At 40.8% G+C, this 24,489-nt stretch overlaps 1 protein-coding gene across 11 annotated transcripts in view; it reads right to left on the bottom strand.

The window, feature by feature from the left end:
- Nucleotides 1-1,563: 1,563 nt before the first annotated feature.
- Nucleotides 1,564-24,489, bottom strand: part of SOX6 (SRY-box transcription factor 6) — a 596,201-nt gene continuing 573,275 nt past the window's right edge. For 8 of the 11 annotated variants that reach the window (XM_059407840.1, XM_059407831.1, XM_059407851.1 and 5 more), the window contains 3 exons: nucleotides 18,968-19,201; nucleotides 16,169-16,385; nucleotides 1,564-4,804 (listed from right to left, as the gene is read on the bottom strand). In XM_059407840.1, the coding sequence (XP_059263823.1) occupies nucleotides 4,501-4,804; nucleotides 16,169-16,385; nucleotides 18,968-19,201 (755 nt within the window). In that variant the 3' untranslated portion in view covers nucleotides 1,564-4,500. The remainder of the gene's footprint in view (nucleotides 4,805-16,168; nucleotides 16,386-18,967; nucleotides 19,202-24,489) is intronic. The other 3 variants (XM_059407822.1, XM_059407826.1, XM_059407866.1) reach the window with 1 other exon arrangement.

Below are 24,489 nucleotides of genomic sequence, written 5' to 3'. Positions count from 1 at the left end.
AGAGAAGCAGCCTCTGCCTGTGGTGTGCAAGTGACTAGGCTGCCTTCCTACTGGGGGTAGCTGAGCTTCCTCGGAACAATCCCGGCTTTCAGCTAGTGCCTGTGCTCCTGGCTCGGGAGGGTGTGTGCCGAAGCAGCAGCCCAGCTTCGTAAGGAAAAGAAAGAAGCCTTTAATTTCAGCCCTAGAGCCATCACACCCTTTTCAAACACCCCAGGCTCCAGTGGGGCTAATGTTCAGGGGAGGCCAGAATTTGACAAGCTCGACAGCGCTGTGAGCCCACACCTGAATTTAGAACTTGGCCCGGGAGACTGAGTCAGGACCCTGGCATATCGAATCAGGCCTGAGGACAAGGCTGGGGAGTATTAAATACCAAGTGAAGCAAACTGGTGTCCTCCTAAAAGATCGGGCTGTATACGCGTGAGAATGACAGATGTTCCCACCTTCCTGGAAAAGGTGCTGCATTGCCTCTGCCAAAGAGATGGAGAGACCGCCTGCCTGGCTGCTCCTGTGCACGGACTGACCTTTTCTTTCTCCTGTTCTTTCCTTTCCTCCCCTCCTTCCTTCCTTCGTCTTCCTTCTTTTCTTCCTTTCTTTCTTTTCTTCCCTTCCTTCTTTTCTTTCCTTCCTTCCTTCCTCCCCCATATGGTCCATTTTTTAGGAGAGGATCGTGGGCCAGTGTCCCTATTCTAAGTGACGAGGAAAAATCCTGATCCTGTACATTTTTTTTTTAGCAATATGGAGATGATCTGTTTTTGATTTGAAGATACTGTGAAATAGGAGGCCCAGGAAACAGTTGATGAGCACTCTTTAATCTAATTGGCACGGCAGGACTTTTATTAACGGTCAATCTCAGAGGCAGATGCTTGCCTGTAGAATGGCATTCACGCTTCTTGCTATTAAATGGTCACAGAACTCCGTTATAAGATTTAGGCAGACTAACAAAAGCAAATTGACTCTCCCCCAAGCTGTACTGGAAATTTAGGATGCTCAATTCTTCGAGTTTCTAGAATAAACAAGTAAGTAAAATTCTGAGTCTGTGGACAGTGGGTTCCAAACTGCACGGGAACCCGGGAGAAGGGTTTGACTGCCCCAGCGACAGGTGGAACACTGCTCTCTCACTGCGGCTGCTAATTCACTATTCCCATGAGGTACAGTGACTTGTCAACTTCTAGTCTGGACCAACATATATGGATAGAGAACGAAAAGGAAATACATAACTTATATCTCACTAAGTACTCATGAACCAAAAATAAATTCTATTTCTATGTTATATTTACACAATTAGAAAAATCTAAAATGAGATGGTAAAGTCATAAGAACTTTGTCTAAGCCCCACTGAAAGGAAAATGAAGTGATCCCTATGATTGTCATTCTTAATTTCCGTGGATATTTAGAGCCACACTTGGCTAATAAATAAACTGCTTACGCGCAGAATTTAGATTCAAATACAGCATCACTGTTTGACCCAATGAAAGAGACGTTTACAATCAGATCATTCCTGAATAGCCTTACACTTTTAAGAACATGGCTAGGAGTAACTGCACCCCAGTACCGAGGCAGAGCTGGAGCTAAAACAAAGTGTTCATACACACATGTATTTTGCATAAATAAATGAAATAACAAGACATAAAAATGACTCAAATCCGGCAACTGTGAGGCAAGCCCACACGAGTCGAAACAGATGACTTTTGTTCATGTCGTTTTCGTACAACAGTTTCACATTAGTCAGAAGTGATAAAAAATACCATTTATATCCAGTGCTTATAACACTTACGAAACAACATCTGTGAGTGTGTGTGTTTTTTGTTTTTTTTCTTTCTTTCTTTTTTTTCTTTTCTTTTTTTTTTTTTTTAACTATAAGCAAAATCAAGTTTCAGTCCTAAAGAACAGTCCTTTGTTCTCCACCAGCCCAGAATATTATTTTGGCATGGTCATAAAAACAAACAAAATTAACCTACTGTTCTAAATGTTTGCCTTTGTGCAAAATTAATTACATACAATACAATGCTAGCCATATAGCATTCTACCTATGCGGCAAAATAAAAAAAGGAGGAGAGAGCAAAAGCTGAGTCAAAAGAGAAAGAGAAAAAAAACACGAGTATGAAGTGAGGAGGAGAGGTATATAATCAAAAAAAAAATCAGTAAGACAATAATAAATATTCATTTTTGAGGAAAAAAATGGCCTCCTCCTCATTTAAAATAAATGTACAAAAACAAAGTTCCAATCCCCAACCAATACTACAAACAAAACATTCCTATCAGTACCTTAATCAGCTTATGGAGAGCACTCGCAGCTAATGACACAGCCAGTAACATCTTGGCTAGACCTATTTATTGCTATTAGGTATGGCCTTGAGCACTCCTTAAATAAATATGAAGGTACACTATTTTCTTCCAAGTGACAAAATGGCTCAAGAAATCTGATGGGGCCGTTCCTATGTCCTGGTGATCAGATTCTGGGTTGTCCCATGAGGTGAACTGTCCCATTAACTGACATTTTCCCATTGAACCACTCCCGGAGAGGCTCCTGCCCCACCATAGGCAGTCAGTCCTGGTTTCAGGAAGGTCAAAATGGCATAGCTGAGCTTCCAGTGGTAGGAGAGGAGAATGAAACCTCACTGCCTCCCTGCCCATCAGCACATCTCCAGAGAAATCCTCCTGTGTCCAGTGCTGTTAATCGTGTTCACAGGGAGGCATGCCCTGCCCCCCAACCCATGTGGCCACCGATGGAGGGAGGGAGCCAGAGGAGCTCACCTGCTGCCCCAGGAGTCATCCGTTCCCCAGAGTTAACAGTAGGAACATCCCCTACAGGGAATGTATCTCCCATCCTTCTCCTTCCCTATGGTTTTCTTTCATTCTCTGGATGTATCATGACTATTTGCCTCTATCTTTGCCTTGAGGCGGTCATGTGGCTTCCTGCATCCTGGGGATTTTGCAAAAACAAAACAAAACAAAAACAAGAGAAACAAAAACTAAAACTCCCTAGGCGCGCCAGAAGGGCTAAGGCAGCTCAGTGTGGAGATAGATGCCAGCCCATGACAGCATCGCTGTGGCCTCCTCTGTGGCCCACAACCTTGGGCTTTCGTCTTGGCTGTGGACCCTCCTGCCTGGCAGTCACCACTGCTGCCCCTTGCTGCCGAAGGGCATTTAGGGGAAATGCCGCTGATGCAGATCCTACCACTGTTGCTAGACTGTATTAGAGGGGAAGTCTGGCGAAAGACTTGAGGTCCCAGAGAACCTCAGGGGCAGACCTGTTGAAGTGTAAGACTCTACACCTGTATCCAAATACACAGCCCTCCAGCCAGATAGACACTTATGTTTGAAAACAATATAAGTATTTAACAGAATATTGTTTCAGAAATGTTTCCAGATGCTCTGGGGACATAAAATCACTATGTACACCTTTTGTATGTAGCAGGAGAAGGAGGTGAAAGGGGCTGAAAAGATCTTCAGGGAAGGAGGGTGAAAAACAAGAATTATTAAATTAATGCCACCAACATTTTTTTTCAAATAAATAGTAAGTGGACCCTTGACATTCTGGAATGAATAAATTATTTAAGAGAAAATGTGTTAAGACTGAATGTCAGGGTTAAAAGGCGAAGGGATAATGGATGTAGTGAGAGGTGGTCTCAGGGAGAGAAGACCACCGTGTGGGTATCTGGTGTGGTGAATGCTCTGGGGCGCGCTCGTCGCGGCGCATCACGCACTGATGGCACGTCAAGAGGCAAACACGATTGGGTACGTGCACTGTGGCAACCTTGTTCGTTCCTTACAATATCTTGTCTCCAGATTCCTGAGTACTTTACCATTTTCTGGAAAAAAAAAATGTGTGGTTTGCTAATTTATTTTAAGATGCCAAAGATTGTCTAAGACTTCGCAGTGTCTCCTTTAAGACTTCCAAAATATGAAGATTCAAAAGTTCTGAGAAAAGTTTGGCACATTCAGAGTTTAACTCTACACGTGGAAAAATGGAATTCCGAGGCCTTTTGAATATGCTCTACATGCAGCTGCACACGCTGTGGACTTTTCTGTTTCACAATATGAAATCCTCAGTTGTTCTCTCCAATAATTCAGAATAAAAACACATTCACAACCTGTAGGCCGGCACAGCATACCTGAGTGAGAATGTTTAACCCCATCTAAAACAGTAACTTAAACCTTTATCAACATCCAAAAGGAAAAAAAAAAAGTAAGACAAAAATATAAGACTTGTAAGACAGCTATGGGTTGAGATAAGTTTTCAAGTCCTGGTGTCTCATATTTAATATGTCTTCACCTAAATTAAAACAACAACAACAACAACAATAACAATAACGACAAAAACTCAAGTTCATGAAAAATCCGGGAAAACTGAATCTGTCTCACACTTTACGAAACAATTAAGACCATTCTGCTGATGTCATTGTGGAGCCACAAATGCATGCGGGCTCTTTAAGAACTTTTTGTTGGGGGAGGGAAGGTGAAATGTCAAAGTATTTTAATTCAGCAAACAAACACTCCTCAGTTGGCACTGACAGCTTCAGGGGCTTCATTTTCACTGCTATAGTCTGATTTGGGATCATCTTCATAGTCGTCATACATTTCCATTTCATCTTCTCCATTAATCATTTCATTTCCAGCGAGGCTCCCGCCGTCTGTCTTCATACCATAAGTGCTCTGGATGACAGGGAGGCTGGGCTCTGGGCTGGCCGAGGTGCTAGAGCAGTCAGATGTCATCTGAGGTGACGGTGTGGTTGTTGCCATAGTGATAGCACCAGGATACACAACGCCTGTTCCTGTGGTGATTGGAATCTGAGGCTGCTGCCTGTATGGATTCAAAAAAATAAAATAAAACAGGGGGAAATCTGTATGGTCTTCCAGGGGGCACTCGAATTCCTCCCCCACACATTCTGAGAGGGGGCTCTGTTTGACATTCTAAGTGAACCAAAGAACTGAACCAAGGTGCTCCCTGGAGGTCCTGCACGTCCTCACCCCAGGTTGCTATGGTTGGGCATTAAGCAAGACAATGGAGCAACTTATTGATGGTTTTGAAACATAAAAGCAGGGTTCTGACAACATTGCATATGGCAAAGGTTGAATAACAATTGCCATTTGAAACCAATGCTGTAGTCAATTCCAAAAGTTACATGTGACGTCATTTTTTAAGATCTCCCAGGACGGTAAAAACAAAATAACTGGTAGCGTGACATATAGTTTAGTGATGCTGCTAAGCAGGCTCCTGTCTTCAGCTTGGCTCGAGAGTCGTACAAAGGGAAGATCAAGATGAGAAGGGATCGAGTATGTCCCAGAGAGTCAGATTTAGCAAAGCATATATTTGCTATCTATGCAAATAGCTACCTATTTCTATGGCTGAACTGGAAGGGATGCTCCTTTAAGGAGCTTCTATTTTCATAATTATGGAAGGAGCATCTTGGATGTCATGACTCCCGAGGCCCTGGCCGGGCACTGGGTTGGAGGAGTCAGGAGGGAAGAGCGGCGAGAGCCCTGTGACCTATCAGAATAACACACATTGCCTCATTTGAGATCCTAGCAGGTGCCAAGACTGGGTCACACCAGATCATTCTGTCATAATGGTACTCTGGTTCAAATAAACTTACCAGACCCTGTATGAAGGTCAGTCTCTCCCTCTACAGGGAGACATTGCTCTCTGCCTCTCAATTTCCCTTGAGGCACTGTAATTGGTTGAAAGAATTAAAGACCTATGACACCTAGCTCACAGACTATGACTGAAAAAATATTCTCATGGTTGCGATATTTACCAAGTGTTCCTCAACCTGAATGGACAATAATTACCATTTAAATTCATTTCAAAATATCACTGTAACTATCCTTTCTGAACTTCAGTTTCCAGATGTTTATGAGAGCTGGGGTCAGGGAAGTCTTGGAAGGTCCTTTCACCTTTTAATACTCATGACTTCAGGTTGGTCCATCCCTTGAATGGTTCTTACTGACCCTCTACAATATCGTTAAATCCTTCTGTCCACCTCAGTCAGAAAAATATCCCGAATCTATGAAGAAGCAGCTAAGTTACAAGCCATTCTTTGGCTTGTAACTCTGGAATAATTTTCTCAGAAAGCCCTGCATGCCTTCCAGCCTGGTAGAAGGATCAATGATGGGAATGACCCAGACTCACTCTGTGAGATACTGCATGATGCTATCTTCTACTTTTTCCAATCCCCAGAAGGGATGACTATGATTCCTTCACCTCTGACTAATATAATATAGCAAATATTTTCATATATATTACTTCATTCAATTAACACGTCAACCCTATGAGGTATTGTCATGCCCAGGTTTCAGAAGAGAAGAAGGTAAGGCCTTGTGTAAAGTCCTGCATTCAACACCCAGCAGAGCCAGCTTTTAAAACTAGGTCACTTGACTTGAATTTTACCACTCTCTCCTCTCTAGATATTCAACTGACAAATAGACTATGCTCTTTGTGTCTCAGGAAAATTCCTGATTTCTATAGATCCTGTCGGTACCCAGTTGGCATTAAGACCTGATATTGATCCATTCCCTATGAAACTCATGGTGATTTTTTTTTATTGCCTGAAGAAGATGATAGAGAAATCTAGATCTGCTCACAGAAACATCTTCTCAAATACTAGTTTCCCTCTCAAAGAATCAAATTCTAAAAACATTATATTCTGCTTCCTAACTTTTGGGCAAATTAACGCAAATTAAATTTCATGCTAGCCTGCCCAAGGCAGCGAATGCCTCATTAAATTTTTTACAGAACTTGGATAATTGCAATAAAAATATTTTTGCCTTAATCACATAATGAGTGTAGGGTAAAAACTTTTATTGCAATATTAACCCATTTTACAGATTTCCCAATTTGGTGAGCTAATCTGTAACATAAACTCTACATTCCATACACTAACTATCCAATGGTACACTTTCTTTTCATAAAGGACATTCTTTTTTTCAGAAAGAATAGATGGTCAGTTTTGTAGTATTTTTTAATCAAACTATCTACATGTATTGTCTCTTAAATAAATTTTAACTGGGCCCCTATTATGTGCTGGTGATAATGCTTAGGTGCTTATGCTCAGACGCTTTCACGTTATCTACTTTAACCCTCACAATAAGTCTAAGAGGTGAATATTATTTCCCCTCTTTACTGATGAAGTTACCTACTAAGTTTCAGAGAGTTCAGACTGTTTGTCCAAGGCCATAGGAGCATGACAGCCAGGAGCTGAACCCTTCCTTAATGTCACAAATTCTCTACTGGATATCAAGATTAGGGCGAGGAAGGCAAGCTCACACGATCAGAAAAATACGTGGCAATATGGATCACAAACAAACTCTTCAAAACTGGGCTCCACATACTTCACAATTCTTGGACATTACGCTGGTAATTGAACACGAAAAACAAACAAATAAAACATGGGCACAACTTACTTTCTGGAGTGAGGCACATGATCGCCAAAAGCCAGCTACTGGTGGTAGAGAGATGCCAGACTGTGGCACCCACTGACTCCCTGTCTACTTCCTGCCTCATCATTGCCCCTCCTTCTTTAAAGATGTTACTTCCTGGCTTATTGTCACTCCCTCTCCAACAGTTCTTCTGCCATAATTCCTGATGACTCACTGTCCATGGAGGTGATAATACCGACACCTTGCAATCTCAAGTTCTTGACCTCTCCTCGGGGGTGCTCTGGCCCCCTTCCTGTGTCAGCAGACCTTATCATTTCCAGCTGTAACCCCACCCTGATGTCCATTTTAAACATCCAGCTCTATGACCACCACATCTTCTCTTTCTAGTTTTCTTCCTCTGAAACCCCAGTCCAATAATTCTTCCACCCCATGGGCATCTACAATTCCTTGATCCTTCAACCAATTTTTGCTGTCCCTGTCCCAACCCCCATGTGTCCTGCCTTTACCTCTTTACCCAGGATAGATTCTGTGGTTAGTCACTGTCTCGCAGGTTCTCTCCCCTCCCTTACAAGGCAAAACTTGAACTCTCTGCCTACTTTTGAGCACTCCCGCATAGCTGAACTGGCTGCAGAAAAAACACACTTCCATGCATACATACTAGTCTCAGATTTTTTTGAGCATGAATTTCAAATTAGCCTCTGGTGCTGTTCAGCCCTCATGTTGTACTTTTTCGTATGCCGCTCCCTCTTCTACTCTCCTAGATAATTATTTCACACCTTCTCAGCTCTCTTTAGATGTCCAACTTCTCCCATATCCTCACTCTCAATTGATGACCTGGCTTTCCATTTCATGGAGAAATTAGAAATAATCAGATGAAATTTTTCACAAGCTCCCACCAATCACATTTATCCATCTGCCTCTGTCTGTTTTAATTCTCTGCTTGCCTCCTTGTATTTTGAATGAATTTGTAATCCAAAGTAAGGCCAATCCTTTCACTTCTGCACTGAAACTATCTGTTCTCACATACGAAAGATCTCTCTCCAGTGACCGTCTCTCCCATCTGCATGATCAATTTTCCCTCTTTCCTGGATCATTCCCATTTGCACATAAATATGCCACAACCTCTCCCACTTTACTTATTTTTTAAAAAATATTTTATTTATTTGACAGAGAGAGAGAGAGATCACAAATAGGCAGAGAGGCAGGCAGAGAGAGGAAGGGAAGCAGGCTCCCCACTGAGCAGGGAACCCGATGTGGGGCTCGATCCCAGGACCCCAGACCTGACCTGAGCCAAAGGCAGAAGCTTAAGCCACTGAGTCACCCAGGCGCCCTCTCTCCCACTTTAGAAAAAGCAAAAACAACAAAACTCTCTCTTGACTCACATCCCCCTCAAGCTACTGCTCTAATTCTCTATCTCCTTTAAGGCAAAACTCTTTGAAAAACTGTGTATATTCACTCTCTTCAATTTTTCCACTAAATTCTTAAATCTACTTCAATCACTCCCAATACTCCACTGAAATACAGCTTGTAAAGGCAATACTACCAGTGTGCTCCATGTTGTTAAGTTCAAGAGTCAGTTCTTGGTCCTCATCTTACTTGATTTATGCCACTGGCAGCATTTGATAAGGCTGGCCACGTTTTGCCTGGCTGAACTGCTTTCTTTGCTGGTCTTCTGTTCTCCTTCCTATCTCATTACCTTTCCTTCTAGGTCCCTGGATGGGCACTCCCTCCTTATCAACCTGACATCGAAACTCTGAAGTACCCAAGGATCAGTCCTTGTACCTTGTCTTGCCTCTATCTAAATTCATGCCCTTGGTGAGCTTGTCCATTTTTCATAGCTTTGAATATTATCTAGGTGCTGACAACTCTCAAATTTGTATATCCAGTAAGCACTACATTCCTAAATTCCAGAGTCATATATGTATATAACTTCTTATTTGATTTAGATATCAAAACAGCATCTCAACCTTACAGATCCAAAAACCAAACTCCTGATCATCACCACATACCTCTCCTTCTCAAGGGCCTTCTGATCTTGGTTAATGATCACTTCATCTTTCTGGCTGCCTGGGTCAATCCTTGGTAACTATATGTATGTCCTCTCAAACCCTATATCCAGGCCATCAGCAAATTCTAGTGGTCCATTGTCAGGAATCCATCCAGAATCCATCTACTTCTTGCTACCTCCACCCCTACAAATCGGATCCAGGCTACCACCAACCCTAATCTGGGTTATTTATTATTATTATTTTTTTAATATATTTTATTTTTTATAAACATATATTTTTATCCCCAGGGGTACAGGTCTGTGAATCACCAGATTTACACACTTCACAGCACTCACCAAAGCACATACCCTCCCCAATGTCCATAATCCCACCCCCTTCTCCCAAACCCCCTCCCCCCAGCAACCCTCAGTTTGTTTTGTGAGATTAAGAGTCACTTATGGATGTCTCCCTCCCAATCCCATCTTGTTTCATTTATTCTTCTCCTACCCACTTAAGCCCCCATGTTGCATCACCACTTCCTCATATCAGGGAGATTAATCTGGGTTATTTTAAGAGTCTGCCTCCTTATTTCAGCCATCTCCCCTTCCAACAATACTCAAAACCATAAAGTGATCTTTTTAAAACCTAAATCAGATCGTGATACTCTTCTGCTCATGACCCTTCCGTGCCTTTCCATCTCACTCATGGTCAGATTCCAAATCTTCACAAAAGCCAAAGGTCCTTTCACAGTTTGACTCCCTAACACATCTCTGATATCTCTGACTCTTCGCACCTACCCACTCTTCTCCTACTACTCTAGCCTCGTTAGTTCTTGAACATGCCAATTGCAACCTTCCCTCCAGACCTCTGCAGCGGCTGCTCTCCCTGCCTGGTTCTTCTCCCAGAGACCACACAGCTTGCTCCCTCACTCTGCAGGCCTGAGCTGCTCAAGTGGGAGCTGCTCAGTGAACTTCTGTAGCCACTCTTCTTAAAATTGCACTCCATCCTCTGACACTCCCTACACTTTCCCTACTTGACTTTATTCTAAGTACTTACTACTTTTTGATATTTATTTATTCATTGTTGATTGATTGCCTGACTTCCCCCACTGGAATGTAAGCTTTACGAGCACAGGCATTTTCATGGGTATAGCTCTAGAACTTAGACAATGCCTGGAACACAGGAGGCACATTTCATACTGCATACATGCAACTATTGAATGAATGAACAAATGAATGAACGAACTAGTGAATGGAGGGGACAAATAAAAAAGCTGGGTAACCTTCTGAGAGAAGATAAGATTTAATGAGACTAGACATATGCAAGGGAAGATAGTGGAGAAGGTATGTGAATATAACCATCTTTAAATGCTTGAATGTCTTTATAAAGAAGGAAGAGACTTGCTCTAGGATAGGGACCAAAGAAGAGGATTAGAATTTAACCAACCAAGTAGCAGAAAGGTAGATCACCACTCAGTAAAAAGAACTTTCTAGCATTAGGATATGCCCACAGAGAAACTAGCTCCCTTGGGAAGTGGTAAGCTCTCTAGCCCTAGAGTAGTCCAAGCAGAACTCAGTGAGGCTCCTATAGCGGTTGGCTACTTGAAGTATATGACTTCTGAGGCCACTTCTAAGTTACCGCTGATTCTGTGGACACAAAATCATAAGCTAACAATCATGCTGGCCTTGCTTTCCCCATTGTTGTTACCAGCATAATAAAAGACTGAAAAATCAAGTGAGCGTGGCTAATTATAGTTGCCAAATTGTGGCTTTCAAGGGTTTCCAAAATATTGCTCCGCCTACCTCTCTTACTTTTCTTTACTGCCAGAACTAACCTCTAGGTTAGCTTCATTTTTAAACTATTGAACATTTCTGCATTTCCCTCCATGTGTTCCTGGCTCTTCTTCCTGCTAAAATAGGAATCTTGACCTCCACGTCCACAAGCCTGACCCTACCCAAAACTCAAGACCTATAGAAAAACCTCCAGGATGACCTATGGTTAGCCCTAGTGCATAGCAAGCTCTCCTCCCCTGAGCTTTGCTTGCTCTCATTTACAAAATCAGAATTAGTACTTCACTATAGATTATGTGCAGCACTATGCAATGTAGCCTCTCTTCTCTCTGTGTATATGTATGTATAACAAACTGTTATTTGCTAATATGTTTATGTATGCATCTGGTTTCTCTGACTAGAACACTCTCTGAAGCTCATTGTGTACAGAATTAATGCCTCATGTCCTGTATTAATTTAGTACAGTGCTGGGCACCTCACTGGTTTCAAATAAGTCCTTACCAATTGACGGACCAATCAATTAACAAAATGGAAAATCCAGCCAGCAGGCTCAAGCTTTGTCTATCGGAAATTACTTTCCTAAAAAGCATTTTTCCTTCCTTTACAGATCAATTGCAAAGTCAAAATTCAAACACTGCAGATTTCACAAACAGGAATAGCTGGCAAATATTGGGCTTTACAAATAATGAATGTGCACATCAAAACAAAAGTTGTAGATGTTCGTAAAGGTATACACATGCAGCGGAGATGAGCAGAAATGGCTAAGTACCCCTCCTCCCAGCCCCAGCAAAGGGTAAAGCCAACCCTGGTAGAGCTCAGCATTATTGTATGGCTTCCAAATCACGGGAATGTTCCTGGAATATCGTCTAGCTTCACCATTGCAAAAAACCCCTATGTATTAATTTGGCAAATCCCCCTTGTTTGCTGTTCTTTCAGACTTTTACAGCTTCTATAAATGAAGACAATGAAGTCCGTTTCATTAGGAGATAAGCCTACATGTCGTACATCTCTGTAGTTAATACTGCAGTAAGAAGTGGAAAGAATAGCAATCTTTTTATATTACCTGTTAGAAACCCTAATCTGGCTTTCTCTATAGGAGGACAATACTGAAAATAGTACAGCTAGCCTATGCTAATCAATTATATTTATATTTGATTCAACCTCTTTTGGATTAAGATCAAAATGGCAAATGTTCAAATCCCTTCTAGCATAAGGCCCTAGAATATAATTCTTTTATATGTATATAGATACATACATGCCATGTAGCATTATTTTTCTAGAATAATAATATTTGCTCTGATTCAGGGCTTCCTATGTGCCAGACGTTGTTTTTAGCACTTTAGATAGATCAAGCTATTCAATCTTCAGAAAGGCCCCATGTGGTAGATATCATGGTCAGCTCTCCATTCTATTTATGAGAAAACTGAGGGGCAGAGAGTTTAAATAAGATTCCCAAGGGCAAGTGGAGACTTCAGAGGAATAACGATTGCTGTGTATTAGTTGCTGAACCCAGGAAGAAGCAGATCTGGTATTTGAGACAGAACAGTCTGGTTCTAGAATTGGTGTCCATAAGCACTGCACTACATAACCTCTAAGGAGTTTGTAGGCTCTAAGTGAGGGATGTGTGTACAGGTAGAAAGGTCACATGGCTTGTCTTCATGTAAGCCTGGTTTAAACCTCAGCTCTGCAATTTACTAACTGTGTGGCCTTGGACAAATTATTTAACATCACTGAACCCTGTGTTTTTCAACCCCATAGTGAGGATGATATTGCTTATCTTGTAAATTGGTTGTATTTGCAAAGATCTATATAAATCACTCATCATAGTATATAGTATAAAGTAAGTATTCAATAATTTACCATTATTATTATTCAAAGAGTAGCCCAAGATTTGATATTTTATAGTACCTGCATAATCCTCTATGCGTTCACAGGGAAGTTATTGAATAAACTTCAAATAAGAGGAAGTACATTGGGCTGGAATTCTTTAGGAAAAGACAATAGTGTAGCTACATGAATATCATTTCTACATTAATAGTACTCATTGAAATTATTAAAAGTTCTAATACTTAACCTGTCGATCAAAGGGGTTAAGTCTATGTTATTCCATTTCATATTATTGGTAAATTTATTTCATAATAGCTGAGTGAAAAAAAATCTAGCTCAATGAACTTTTAGTTGTATTGTCAGTAAAATGCACGACAATGCTGAGCAATATATGTAATTTTATTGGCTCGAAAGTTATGCATGTCTTTTCAAAATCAGCTATAAAAATTGATCTCACCCCCATTCCCTCAAGAAGTCAATAGCAATCTTTGAATTTCTTGTTTCTTTTCCCTCTTGTAATAACCTCACATCTAATGAAGATGAATTTCCAAAGATGAACCCCAGGGAGTTAATAATCTATCAAATACAACTACTTAAAAGAGAATACGAATCCTTAAGTAGAAATAATACCTGGCTTTGGGTTGCAAATATTACCAAAGCTGGGCAGAAGGAAATACTCAGCATCGAAAATTAAAGAACAAGACATTCTGCTCATTGCCTACATCTCTGTAGCCCCCCTCCACAGTCCAAAATTATCCTTCTATGATGGATCCCCTACGTTACCAGGAACAGGATCCTTCATCTCTAAAGACCAAAGCTGCTTTAATGCCATCACGTACCATAACCAAAGGTCCTAGGAGCCCTTTTCCAAGTTAGCACAGCTATGCTCTTAAGTGTGCCAGAATGGGGCGATGAGGCATATTTTGAGGCAGCTGTGGTAAGGACAACTCCTCAGTCGTTAGGCATGACGGAGGCAGAGACCTGGATTTAAACCTTGATTCTTTCTCACTTTTTGGCAGCCACAGGACCTTGATTTCTTTATCTTATTTGGAGGATTACGTGACTTATAGATCTAAAATGTCTAGCGTACAGGATACAGTAGACAATAAATGGTAGATGTTGTTAACTTGTTTTAATGTTTTAAAATTTTGACATGGGTTGCCATGTGTTGGGTATTTTGATCCTCTGGTAAGGGGAAATAAGTTAAATAGAATTACTGCATCTCATATTTTTAAATAAGTATCAGGGAACTTAAATGGTACCTCTGACAGCCTTCCAGACTATGGCCACAGAGACCCATTGTGTATCGTTAGGTACACAGAGACATGGCATGAAAAAAGAGGGGAATCACAAAGGATCTCAAACTTAAACTCTGATTCTCTGCTCAAAGGAGATTATATACAGTCTCAGAGACAGGATTAAAAGAAGACATCATCACCCAGTTAAAATAAATGTGTATTTTGTTTCATGTGACTATGCTTCTCAAAGGGCACTATGAATCGGTATTTTTCATAAATCATCTAAATCGTCAGCAAATAGCCTCCTGCATTGTACTTCTGGTGTTTAAAGCATTATTTTTAAAAATGTAAACATTTATAATACAGAAGAATTTGATAAACCTAGTTTGGCACGGCTTCCTCTGTTCATAGAGTAGGATTCTCAACAAAGTGACTTAAGCCTCCCTTTACCTCGAAATAGTTCTGCCACGGTGTAAAGAAACCCATTGACTATCTGGTATAACCTAAAATATAGTTTTATTGTGATAGCAAATCCATATTTAATAGTAAGGATAAGGATAAAAACTCACCTTTATTGATCATGTACTAAGCGCTTTGAAAGTAAGTACTTCGAAAAGCAATGCCTCACTGAATGCTCTCAACCATTGTGTGAGACGGGTACTGTTATTTATTTCATCTCGTACACGAGGAAAGAGAGGCTCAGAGAAGCTCAGTAACTTGCCCAGGTGGGTGGCACAGTGCTTGAACCTCAGCAGTCAAGCTCTGGAGCCCACGATCCTCTGCAGAACTCTCTAGGGGAGGGCACAGATTCATGGACCCAGACTGCTTTCATTGTCCTTTCTTTTTCTTATTCTATTTACTATTCCAAATTAATTTTATGCTTCTAAACATAGGCTTCTGAAACCAACTTTTTATTCTGTGATGTTATTTTATTTTATTTTTTTTTTTTTTAGTGTCCTTAAAAATAAACAGCTCTTTACTTTTGCTCTAAGGTACATGTTTTCCTCACCTGCAGGGGCAGCTGTCCCATTCCCCCACCATATAATAGCCCCTCGGTGCTCCCCCGGTTAACAGCAAATCCAGATGCCTTTTCACTCACTCCTCTCTCTTCAGGCCTATCCCAAGCATCTCCCCAATCGGATTGCAGCTGCCTCAGGCCAGGGCCTCCAGAAAGGTCCTCTGGTTTGTCAACCCCCTGGGCTTCTCGGCTTGGGCCTGCTGGAACCGACAGGCATCTGCACCCCCACTTATCCCAACTGCTGTGGTTACAAGGGGCCTCTTTTCAATGCAGACAGCCAGTCAGCCAAGTCGAAATTTATACCAGAAATCTATTACCTAATTTTTAAACAAAATGACATGAAATCAGACTTGAAGATATCAAAAACATGTCTAGTTTCTGATTTAAGCAAGAAAATCCACATTGTTATTGCTTCCACCACAGAATAATTTACTGCAACAGGAGTTCTGGATCTTAGGCCAAAAATGAGGTCCTCTAACCAATGTCAAGGCCAATTATCTTGTGGTAGATCCCACAACAAAAGCAGACTATTGTGATTAGAATCAGAAGCACCACCCAGAGAAGCTGGAAAGCTTCTGGGGATTTCTTAAGTTAGTTTTTAGTCTTTCTCCCTGCATGTCTGCTTAAATAAACTACCAGCAACTTTGTGTGTGGGCACGGAACATCTTAGATTAGTCTGGGAGACAAGGAGAGGGCGACCAGGTTTGTTTTGAGCTGTTGAGCAGGAGCCAGGCTGCAAGACCGTGTGTGTGTGTGTGTGTGTGTGTGTGTGTGTGTGACACTGCAAAGATCACCACAGCCAAGCCCCTGGGTAGGTCTCGACCTCCTCCCTTCCCTGATCTCCTTCCCAACCACACTGCCTATAGCCAGCCTGCGGTTTCCTACCGGGAAGGGAAAGCCCAGGTGGCTACGTTCGGGAACACTCACCCCACGGTAAAGAACTGCCTCATCTCCTGCCTCCGAGACCTCATCAGCTGCTTGTACTCCCCGATTCGGAGCTTTTTGCCATCAACAATGCAGGTGCGTTTCGGTCGAGGTTTGTATTTATAGTTCGGGTACTTCTCTAAGTGGATCTTGCTTAGCCGGGCCTGCTCTTCATAATAAGGTTGCTTCTCTTGGTTGGACATGGATTTCCAGCGAGACCCTAAACATAAAAATAGCCTTCAGTACCCAAGTGGTCAGGGCCCCATGTTGGTGGCGAATACCGTATACGCCTTCCCACGGCTTCGCTCGCTGGCGCTGTGTAGCCCCTGTCCTCACACACCACGGAGTCTCCCAAGGAGTCTTTCAGAGACGCAAAAAGCAAAGGATAATTTCGCATGTGATACATTTATTACATTATTTCTGTCCATAACTTAAAGCTGGTGCTATGAAAGATGTATCATTTTAAAACACATCTCTGCTACTTAAAGATCACCTCCTATGCCAAGGTCCTTTCCCGGTTATCTATCTGTCTCTCTCTCTCAAGGGGTGAAAAACCTACACGTCCAACAGGGACTCTCAAGGCTGATGGGATTCTCAGAAAAAGCTCTCCTGGTTGCAGAGATTCAAACATCTCCCACCCTTGTCCAAGCAGCTTTAGGGAGGCTACTCTGTGATAAGATGTCAGTTGATGCGGCTACCCTTCCATATATAAAAACCCCCTGTGCACACCGTCTCCCCTGGCCCCAGGGTAATTAAAAAGCCTAAACCCTACCTAAGAAGTTCTAGCTTTCAAGTCGGAAGCTACAGTTGGAATTATATACACCATTTTCAAGTACTATAAACGTTCATTTAAACCTGTATCAGTGACAGCACAAAAATTTTTAATGTGGTTTATAGAGGAAGAAGGAAAAGTATTCACTTCTCTAATATTGTTTATAAGGAATTATCTAAACACTTGACGAAGAAGGGATGTGTTTTTTTACATGTATCAAATTGCATTTTTGTGTCTCGCTGGTGAATAAAGCGGTAACAGCTGTGCTGACTGGATGTTAGCTATTCTTCAGTGGAGATTTTTCATACATAAACAAATGGAAAGTTGTGCAAATATTCTCTGTAGCCAGCAATATCCTGGTCTGCTTTAATAGCACATCCATCCCTGTTCTTTTCTGATTGTTGTGCAAAAGTTGTGTAGACAGTCTATGCAGATCAGCTTCTCTGGGTTCTGCTGACTCCCAGTAGCTTAAAGCCCCATTTAACAAAGGATTCTTGGTGCTCTTGAAATACTTGTGCTTTAAAGTGTATATTTTCATGAATACACTTACTATATTCTTAATAAGTTTTTTCACAGAACGCACACCAATAATATAGATTCCCCACAGCTGCCAAAATGGAAACAGAGAGGTTCTGTGCCCATCTGAGAGTCTACTCATGCTGCTATTAAAATGGCCAAAAAAAGGGGAAAAAAGAAAATTTCAAAGTTAAGTATCAAATTTCAAGGACAGGGGAACACTGATTTTCTTTTAAATGTCTATTAACTAGAATAAAAATTTAATATATCCATGAGGAGCTTTTTGGTTTGAAAGGTACTTAAGTTGAAAAGGAATAACACTATCCCAGAGCATATCTCAGAATCTCTAAAAATAACACCCCGTTTAATTGGGATGACATTTAGTATCCATCTTGAAATTCAAAAATCAAAAGGGAACAACTTATTTTTTTTTTTAACATTTCACCACCATTTGATCTTATGTATGTTTTAAATTTTCTTAGAGGTTACTGCTTCCCCATGTCTCAGAATCAAGTTAAATTATTTATACAGTGACAGAACATGTGTATTTGTGTATGTCCAGATCACCGATATTTACTAAGGTTAAATATTTATTGCTTTTGAACAAAACATTTAAAAAACGAAAACCACAGTTTAAGTCTCTAATGTTTTTCAGCTTTTTAAATGGCTTCTTTTGAGATTTTGTCACTTCGTGACAGCTTAAATAGAACAGTGCCTTCTGTGTTTTTTCTTTTTAAAGAGGAAACATGTTGACGGTAATGCTACATGTTGAATAAAATATGTTCAATATGTTGAACACAAGAATTCCAAACTGTATCATCTGCACCAGGCAAGCTTCACGCTCAGAGAATGAGGCTTTGGTTTAATCCCGAGGAGCAGGAGAATCACTCTGGCAACTGACCACAAAATGGGCCTCTGCCCTGTGGTCTGTGTGTTCAAGTCTCTGCTCTAAAATCTGAACTAGTCATATCTTATTAAAGTAAACGCAGTTTCATTCTACGAGCTTTAAAGTTATCTTTCGAGGCTCTGTTCAACACTCTAGGAATTGCACACGATTTGGGGGCTCACCCCAGTTCCTGGTGAGAACCCAAGAACACTGAAGCAGAAAACTGTAGCATCTGTGCACCTTTCTGAGGTTTCGTAGCAACTTAGGGATTGAAGAAGGCCGAATAAGAGAAGGAGATTAGGTTGTCTCCACGGTTCCTGTTTAGCGGTCACCTTTCTGATTTGCCAAATTCACAGTATATAACAGAATGTAAATAATTTTGTCTCTACAGTAAGTTTTTGGTCAGTCCTTCCCCAGCACCCGGGGATGTGTAACCCTTAAACCTAAATGCCAGGCTGCGGGTTGGGGGACACAGAGGTGATGACCAAGACTCCCGAAGCAGCCTGCTGAGCTACATCCAATGTCTGCAAACCACAATCTCCCTCAGGGCTCAGGGGACACCCCTGTTTACCACTCTCGGGGCTCAGGGGAAGGCGGGTAGAAGGTCAGCATCAGAGACTGCACTCACCTAAGATTTTGCTAATGTTGGAGTTATGCATGTCAGGGAAGGCCTGAAGGATTTTCCTCCTCTCATCCTTCGCCCAAACCATGAAAGCATTCATTGGTCTCTTGATGTGTGGCTCGCTGCTGGCCCTGCTGCGGGCATCCCTGTAGACTCGTGCTTCAGCCACAGTGGCGCCTCCTGTTGGCCAACAATAATACTGCTGTAGTTTAGCTGCAGAGCCATTCATTGCTTTGCTTCCTGTAATGTCAGGGCAGGAAGAACAAGATAGGTGCAAAGCATTATTATCTGAGTAACGTAACACAACTTGTGCCTGCTTCGGCCAGTTTCCCGGGCCCTTCTCTTCTCTTGAAGGGACCTCTTGGGAGAAGATGGTTTCAAATGACGATTCTACAGGCCCTTCTGATGGAGGCCCCAAAGACACACAGGGAAGAATTAATTCTGCATGTTTTTACACACCTTGTACATTCTTACTACAGTCAGTTGCAGGGGGATGATTTGACAATAACTGGCATTATTTTATTAACCTTCCCTGCTGTGATTCCTCCCTTCAAAAGCAGGCTCCCACCTATCATTTAGCCTCATTTGCCAAAAATTGCAGCACTTTAGACTATCTCTTTACCTCAAATAGAATTCTTTCATGCAGTACTACGCCTTGTCCCTTGCTCCTCTCAGTGCCTGGAAGCCCCTTCTCCTCATTCTTCATGAAATCCCAACAAGTCCCACTCATCCTTCAAGGCCCGTTCCAAATGTGGTGTGTTTCACGAATTAATTAATTCAATACAAAATATTAACTGAGCAATTACTATGAGTTAGGCATTATGCCAGGCCTTAGGGATGCAAAGGCCAATAAAACAGACTCTGCTTTTAGGGAGCACACAGAACAGAGGGGCATAGACCCCAGGCAATGTCACAGAGTGTACAATCAGTGCTACAATATTGAAGTGAACAGGGTGCCAAGAGGGCATCAGACAAGAGAGTCAGCAGAAGCGATGTCTAAGCTGTGCTGTGGAGGATGAATAAAGATCAGCACGTGAATAGAGGAGGGCTGTAAAGACAGATGGGAAGGGTAATTCAGGCCATAGGAACAGCATTTGCAATGATGTTCCCCGGGCTACATTCATTCCTCTTTTATGCTACCTGCTCCAAAGTAATTACTTGTTTATGGGACTATCTCTCTCTGATCTCTCCACTCCATCCTCAGGAATATGAAACCCCTAAAGTTGGTGTTTATGTTGTACTCATTCTTGTGTCCCCAGGATTTCCCACGTAATAGATATTCAATAAATATTTATTAAGTAAAAGATTGGTTTTCAACTTCTATGCAAACTAGTAGACTAAAAGGCATTTATTTCAAGGGTCCTGATATGTTTTTCTGCTGTTTAAGAGTCGCTCTTTAATGTTTCCCCATGTAACTATACCTAAATCTCTGACATTTTATCATTTCCGAAGAGGTGACTCCGGCTAGTAACATACTAGATTGAAATCCCTTTGAGAATATGGCAAGAACTGACTCTCGTTCACTGCTGTATCCCTACGTTCTAGTAAAGCAATTGACATATAGAGTTTTAATTACAAACTATGTTAAATTAGTGAATTATGGAACAGATGAATGAATGAATAAATGAAACATTTTCATGAACCCTACTAGCGTGACACACAAAGTATGCTTTGCAATGTGGCATCTACTAAATATCCCCCCTGATAGATTGAGAAACTTCTATAGCTAAACGTAAAGTGGTTGGACTGATGGCGTCAGCCAGGATTTCTGCTGCATAAACAGGAAAGCCTACTCCCAAAAGTTTAGAAGCAAAATATACATTAAAACCAACATTTCCACTTTCTGGAAAAAGTAAAGCCTTTCAGCTCAGTGGAGTGATTATACAGGAACAACATGACCCAATCAATCTCTGGCCCTTCTACTCTATTTCTAGATACCTTGATTAAGTAGAAATTTGTTTGTGTCAGAGCTGGTAATAAATTAGAACATTAAAGTGCACTATTATTTGACAAATATGATCATCATTTATAGCAAACAAAAGACAGGATAAAAGGGCCCCACCGGCTAATATTATCAATTCTTTTCTAAACATGAAAGAGGGCAGAGGGGCTACTATTTGAAGGCCATGCAAAAATAATATATTTTATAAACATCCCTTCTTTTAGGCCTACTAGACAGAAATGATCCCTTACATGAAAAGTCTCAGACCCCGAGATGCATAACTAATCTGCTACCTTTTTGCCACCATACCCACAGTACATTAATTTCATTTAAAATGCACTGACCATACAGGATAAATTGATTTCACTTTATATGGGTTTGACAGCCATGTTTATTGTGCAGTGAAATGTAGTGTAGCTTCCAGCTGACAATATCCATCAACACAGGGCAATATGCTGACTGCTGGGCCAGATGAAGGCATACATTACTCTGGAAGTGAAACACTCATTCAGATACGACAGTGTCTTCTCCTGAGGATCACCACGGTAATTTATGATGCCCTCAGTGCCATTACTTTACAACTGACATGGATTCAGCAATTTATATACTTGCATGCATACACATAAAAGGAGACAGGCTTGTGGAGAATGTCAGATGCAAAAACATTTCAATATTATTCTAAGTTAACTACTATGCCACAGGTGATTAACATTTGAGATCTGCTTTTACTGTCCTAGCTTTCTCTCCACCTCCAGCAAAACCAAATAGTCGGCTTCTATTTATTTATTCATTTAAAAGATGTATTTCATTGTGATGTGAAGTTTTACTCTTCTATGGACTGATAGAAATCATGGTGGATTTTTAGCTCCTAATTTTAGACCCTGATTCTCCCAGACATGTCTTACATAGGTTCTATCGCTCTCTCTCATTCATACCTCAGTCTTAATATATCCTCCCTACTCTCCTCTATCCTACTAAATTCTACCCTTTTCCAAGGGACAGACTCAGGTCTCACCCCACCAAGTACCCTATATTGGCCTTGCCCCTTTCTCCCATAGTACATATGGTCTATGTGACACTGACAGTGAATTAATTACATAGAAGATACCTAGGACTCACAACAAATGTTCCCATAAACTTAGAAATTCAAGCACAATACAAAGTATAAAAATGTGAATTAGGAAATGGAAAATAGAAACACTCCGAGTGGGGTTTTTTTTTTTTTTTGCCTCCTCTCCTCTCTTCCAAAGAAAGTCAAGTGGAAAATGAATGAGGACATCCTGACCTAAACTAGGACTGTTATATCAGCAAACCAAGAGTTGAGGAGAAACTTATCCAGGGAGGCCAAGGTTTGAAACTACTTTTAAACCAGATCTGATATCGGATCAGAGTCAGAATTTTAAGGACATATTGAAGGCACAAAAACAAAAGAATATTTAGAAAGTGTTCCTTAGCTTTCCTAAACTTTGCTTCATGAAACAAAATGGTTAAGGAATTATTGCAGCAGTAGAAATACATATGACTGGATAGTTGTGTATAAATTCAGAAGTTTTAAAATGAAGATTGTATATTATGTAAGCATTTTTAAACACATAAGGAAAATTCTATAGAATAACACAGAATTGTTTTCAAAAGGTGTGCTATTAGTCTGAATAGTTGAAGCCTAAAATCCACCTTCTGTTATAATTAAAATCTACATCTCTAGTGTGACTTCATCCTGCTTCATTCATTTTTAAAAATAACACTAAGTTAAAAAAAAAAAAGTACTTTATTCTAAAATAGCCAATGCTCTGTGTCAGAATCCAGAATTGTCCTAGGGAATGTCTCCCAATTCTACAAAGCAACCTCTTACTTTTAAGAGCAGAGGACTCATTTGTGAGTTAATTATTCACAATATAGTTCCTCACCGAAAGCAGTTTGAAGAAGCCTAGACCCAAAGCTTTGTACCTAAAAACTACTGCTTTCAGACTGACCTAAGTGTCTTTCGTTACAAGTGGTAGTAATCCTAAATGACAGTTACTGGAAGGCCAGGAGGCCAACACCGCCACACTAGGCACCATGGGAAGGCAGTATTCCCTGCACTCCAGGAATTCCTGCTCCCTTCAGCTTTGCCAGGGGGCTTGGTTTGATTAATTCATCCTTTGTCTCCCCATATCATAGTCTGGGTAAAGGCAAACTTTCAGTTAGACAAAGAAAGATAGTCCATGGGGAGAAAATAGAAATTGCCAAGGCAAAGACTTCCTTAGAAATCTGTGATTTAAATGATTTAAAGAGAAGACAGAAAGTTGAGTTTTTCCAGGTGGGTTGGAAAGAAGGCCAGTGTAACCATCATAGACTATGGCAATGATCCTGCACTAATCCTAGAGAGGCCCCCTTCCTGGGCAAATTCCAAGGGTTATGTTAGTGAATGAGTAAGTGTTCGGTATGTGTATATATATAAAGTTCTCCCTAAGGAAGAAATGTGGCTAATTCTATAATGTGCCTAGTAATCACTTATTTATGCACTAATTCAGCAAACACTTCTGACACATTTCAGACCCAAACTTGTGACTGGGTATACAAAGAATGATAACACATGTGCCTTTTTTTAAAAGAGAGATTTGGTTTAGTGAGGGAAATGGACTCATAAATAGAAAACTACAAAACAGTGTAAGTGCCCACAAAGGTAATTTAAAAATACCATGAAAGCAGAGAAGAGAAACTATTGATATTGTTGGAATGAACAGAGATGACTATCAGGGAAGCTTCAGAGATGCAGTGGTACTTGAGCAGCATCTTAAAGGAAGAAGAAAAATTTACCGGTAGGTATGAATTTTAAAGTATTCTAGACTGGAGAATTAGTGTGAACAAAGGTACAGAGTTATAACAAAAAATTGATAGGATTTTAGGGTATAAAAAGAAGCTGGCTATGCTTGGGCTTATAGAAAAAAATAGAGGAGTGCTAAGACATGAAATTAGAAATGTAAGTAGGAGACAGATTGCTAAGTACCTTGAATGCCAAGCCAACAAGTCTTTAAAGTTTTTAAGCAGGTTAGTGACTTGAACAAATATATTCAAAGGAGACATCAACATGGAAACTAAATGAGAAATTCTCTCTGACTGATCTCAATGATTACTAATGAACTGATAATAAATCTATTATTTATAATCTACAATGTACAATATATTGTAAAGAACTACAAGTTGTGCGTGGCTCAGTCAGTTAAGAGTCTGTCTTAGGCTCAGGTCATGATCTCAGGGTCCTGGGATGGAGCTGGTCCACATCGAGCTCTCTGTTCAACGGGGAGCCTGCTTCCCCCCTCTCTCTGCCTGCCTCTCTGCTTCTTGTGCTCTCTCTCTTTCGGCCAAATAAATAAGTAAAATCTTTATTAAAAAAAAAAAAGAACTACAAGTTGTACAAGCAACCACTAAAATTAGACCTAGAGATAACAACAACAAAACAGAACAAACAAATAAAACCTCAACAGAAAGAGAAATTGTTATGGCGCACATAGTGTAATTAGCAAACAAGAGCTTTAAAGTCACCATTATAAGCGTGTTTGAGAACTTGAAAGAAAGATTGTCATAATGAATACATAGACATATT

This window comes from Mustela nigripes, chromosome 1 (genome assembly GCF_022355385.1).
Source record: "Mustela nigripes isolate SB6536 chromosome 1, MUSNIG.SB6536, whole genome shotgun sequence".
In the NCBI taxonomy this organism is placed as follows: Eukaryota; Metazoa; Chordata; class Mammalia; order Carnivora; family Mustelidae; genus Mustela; species Mustela nigripes.
Note: the sequence above shows the minus strand (reverse complement) of the source record. Positions and strands in the feature narration are given on the sequence as shown.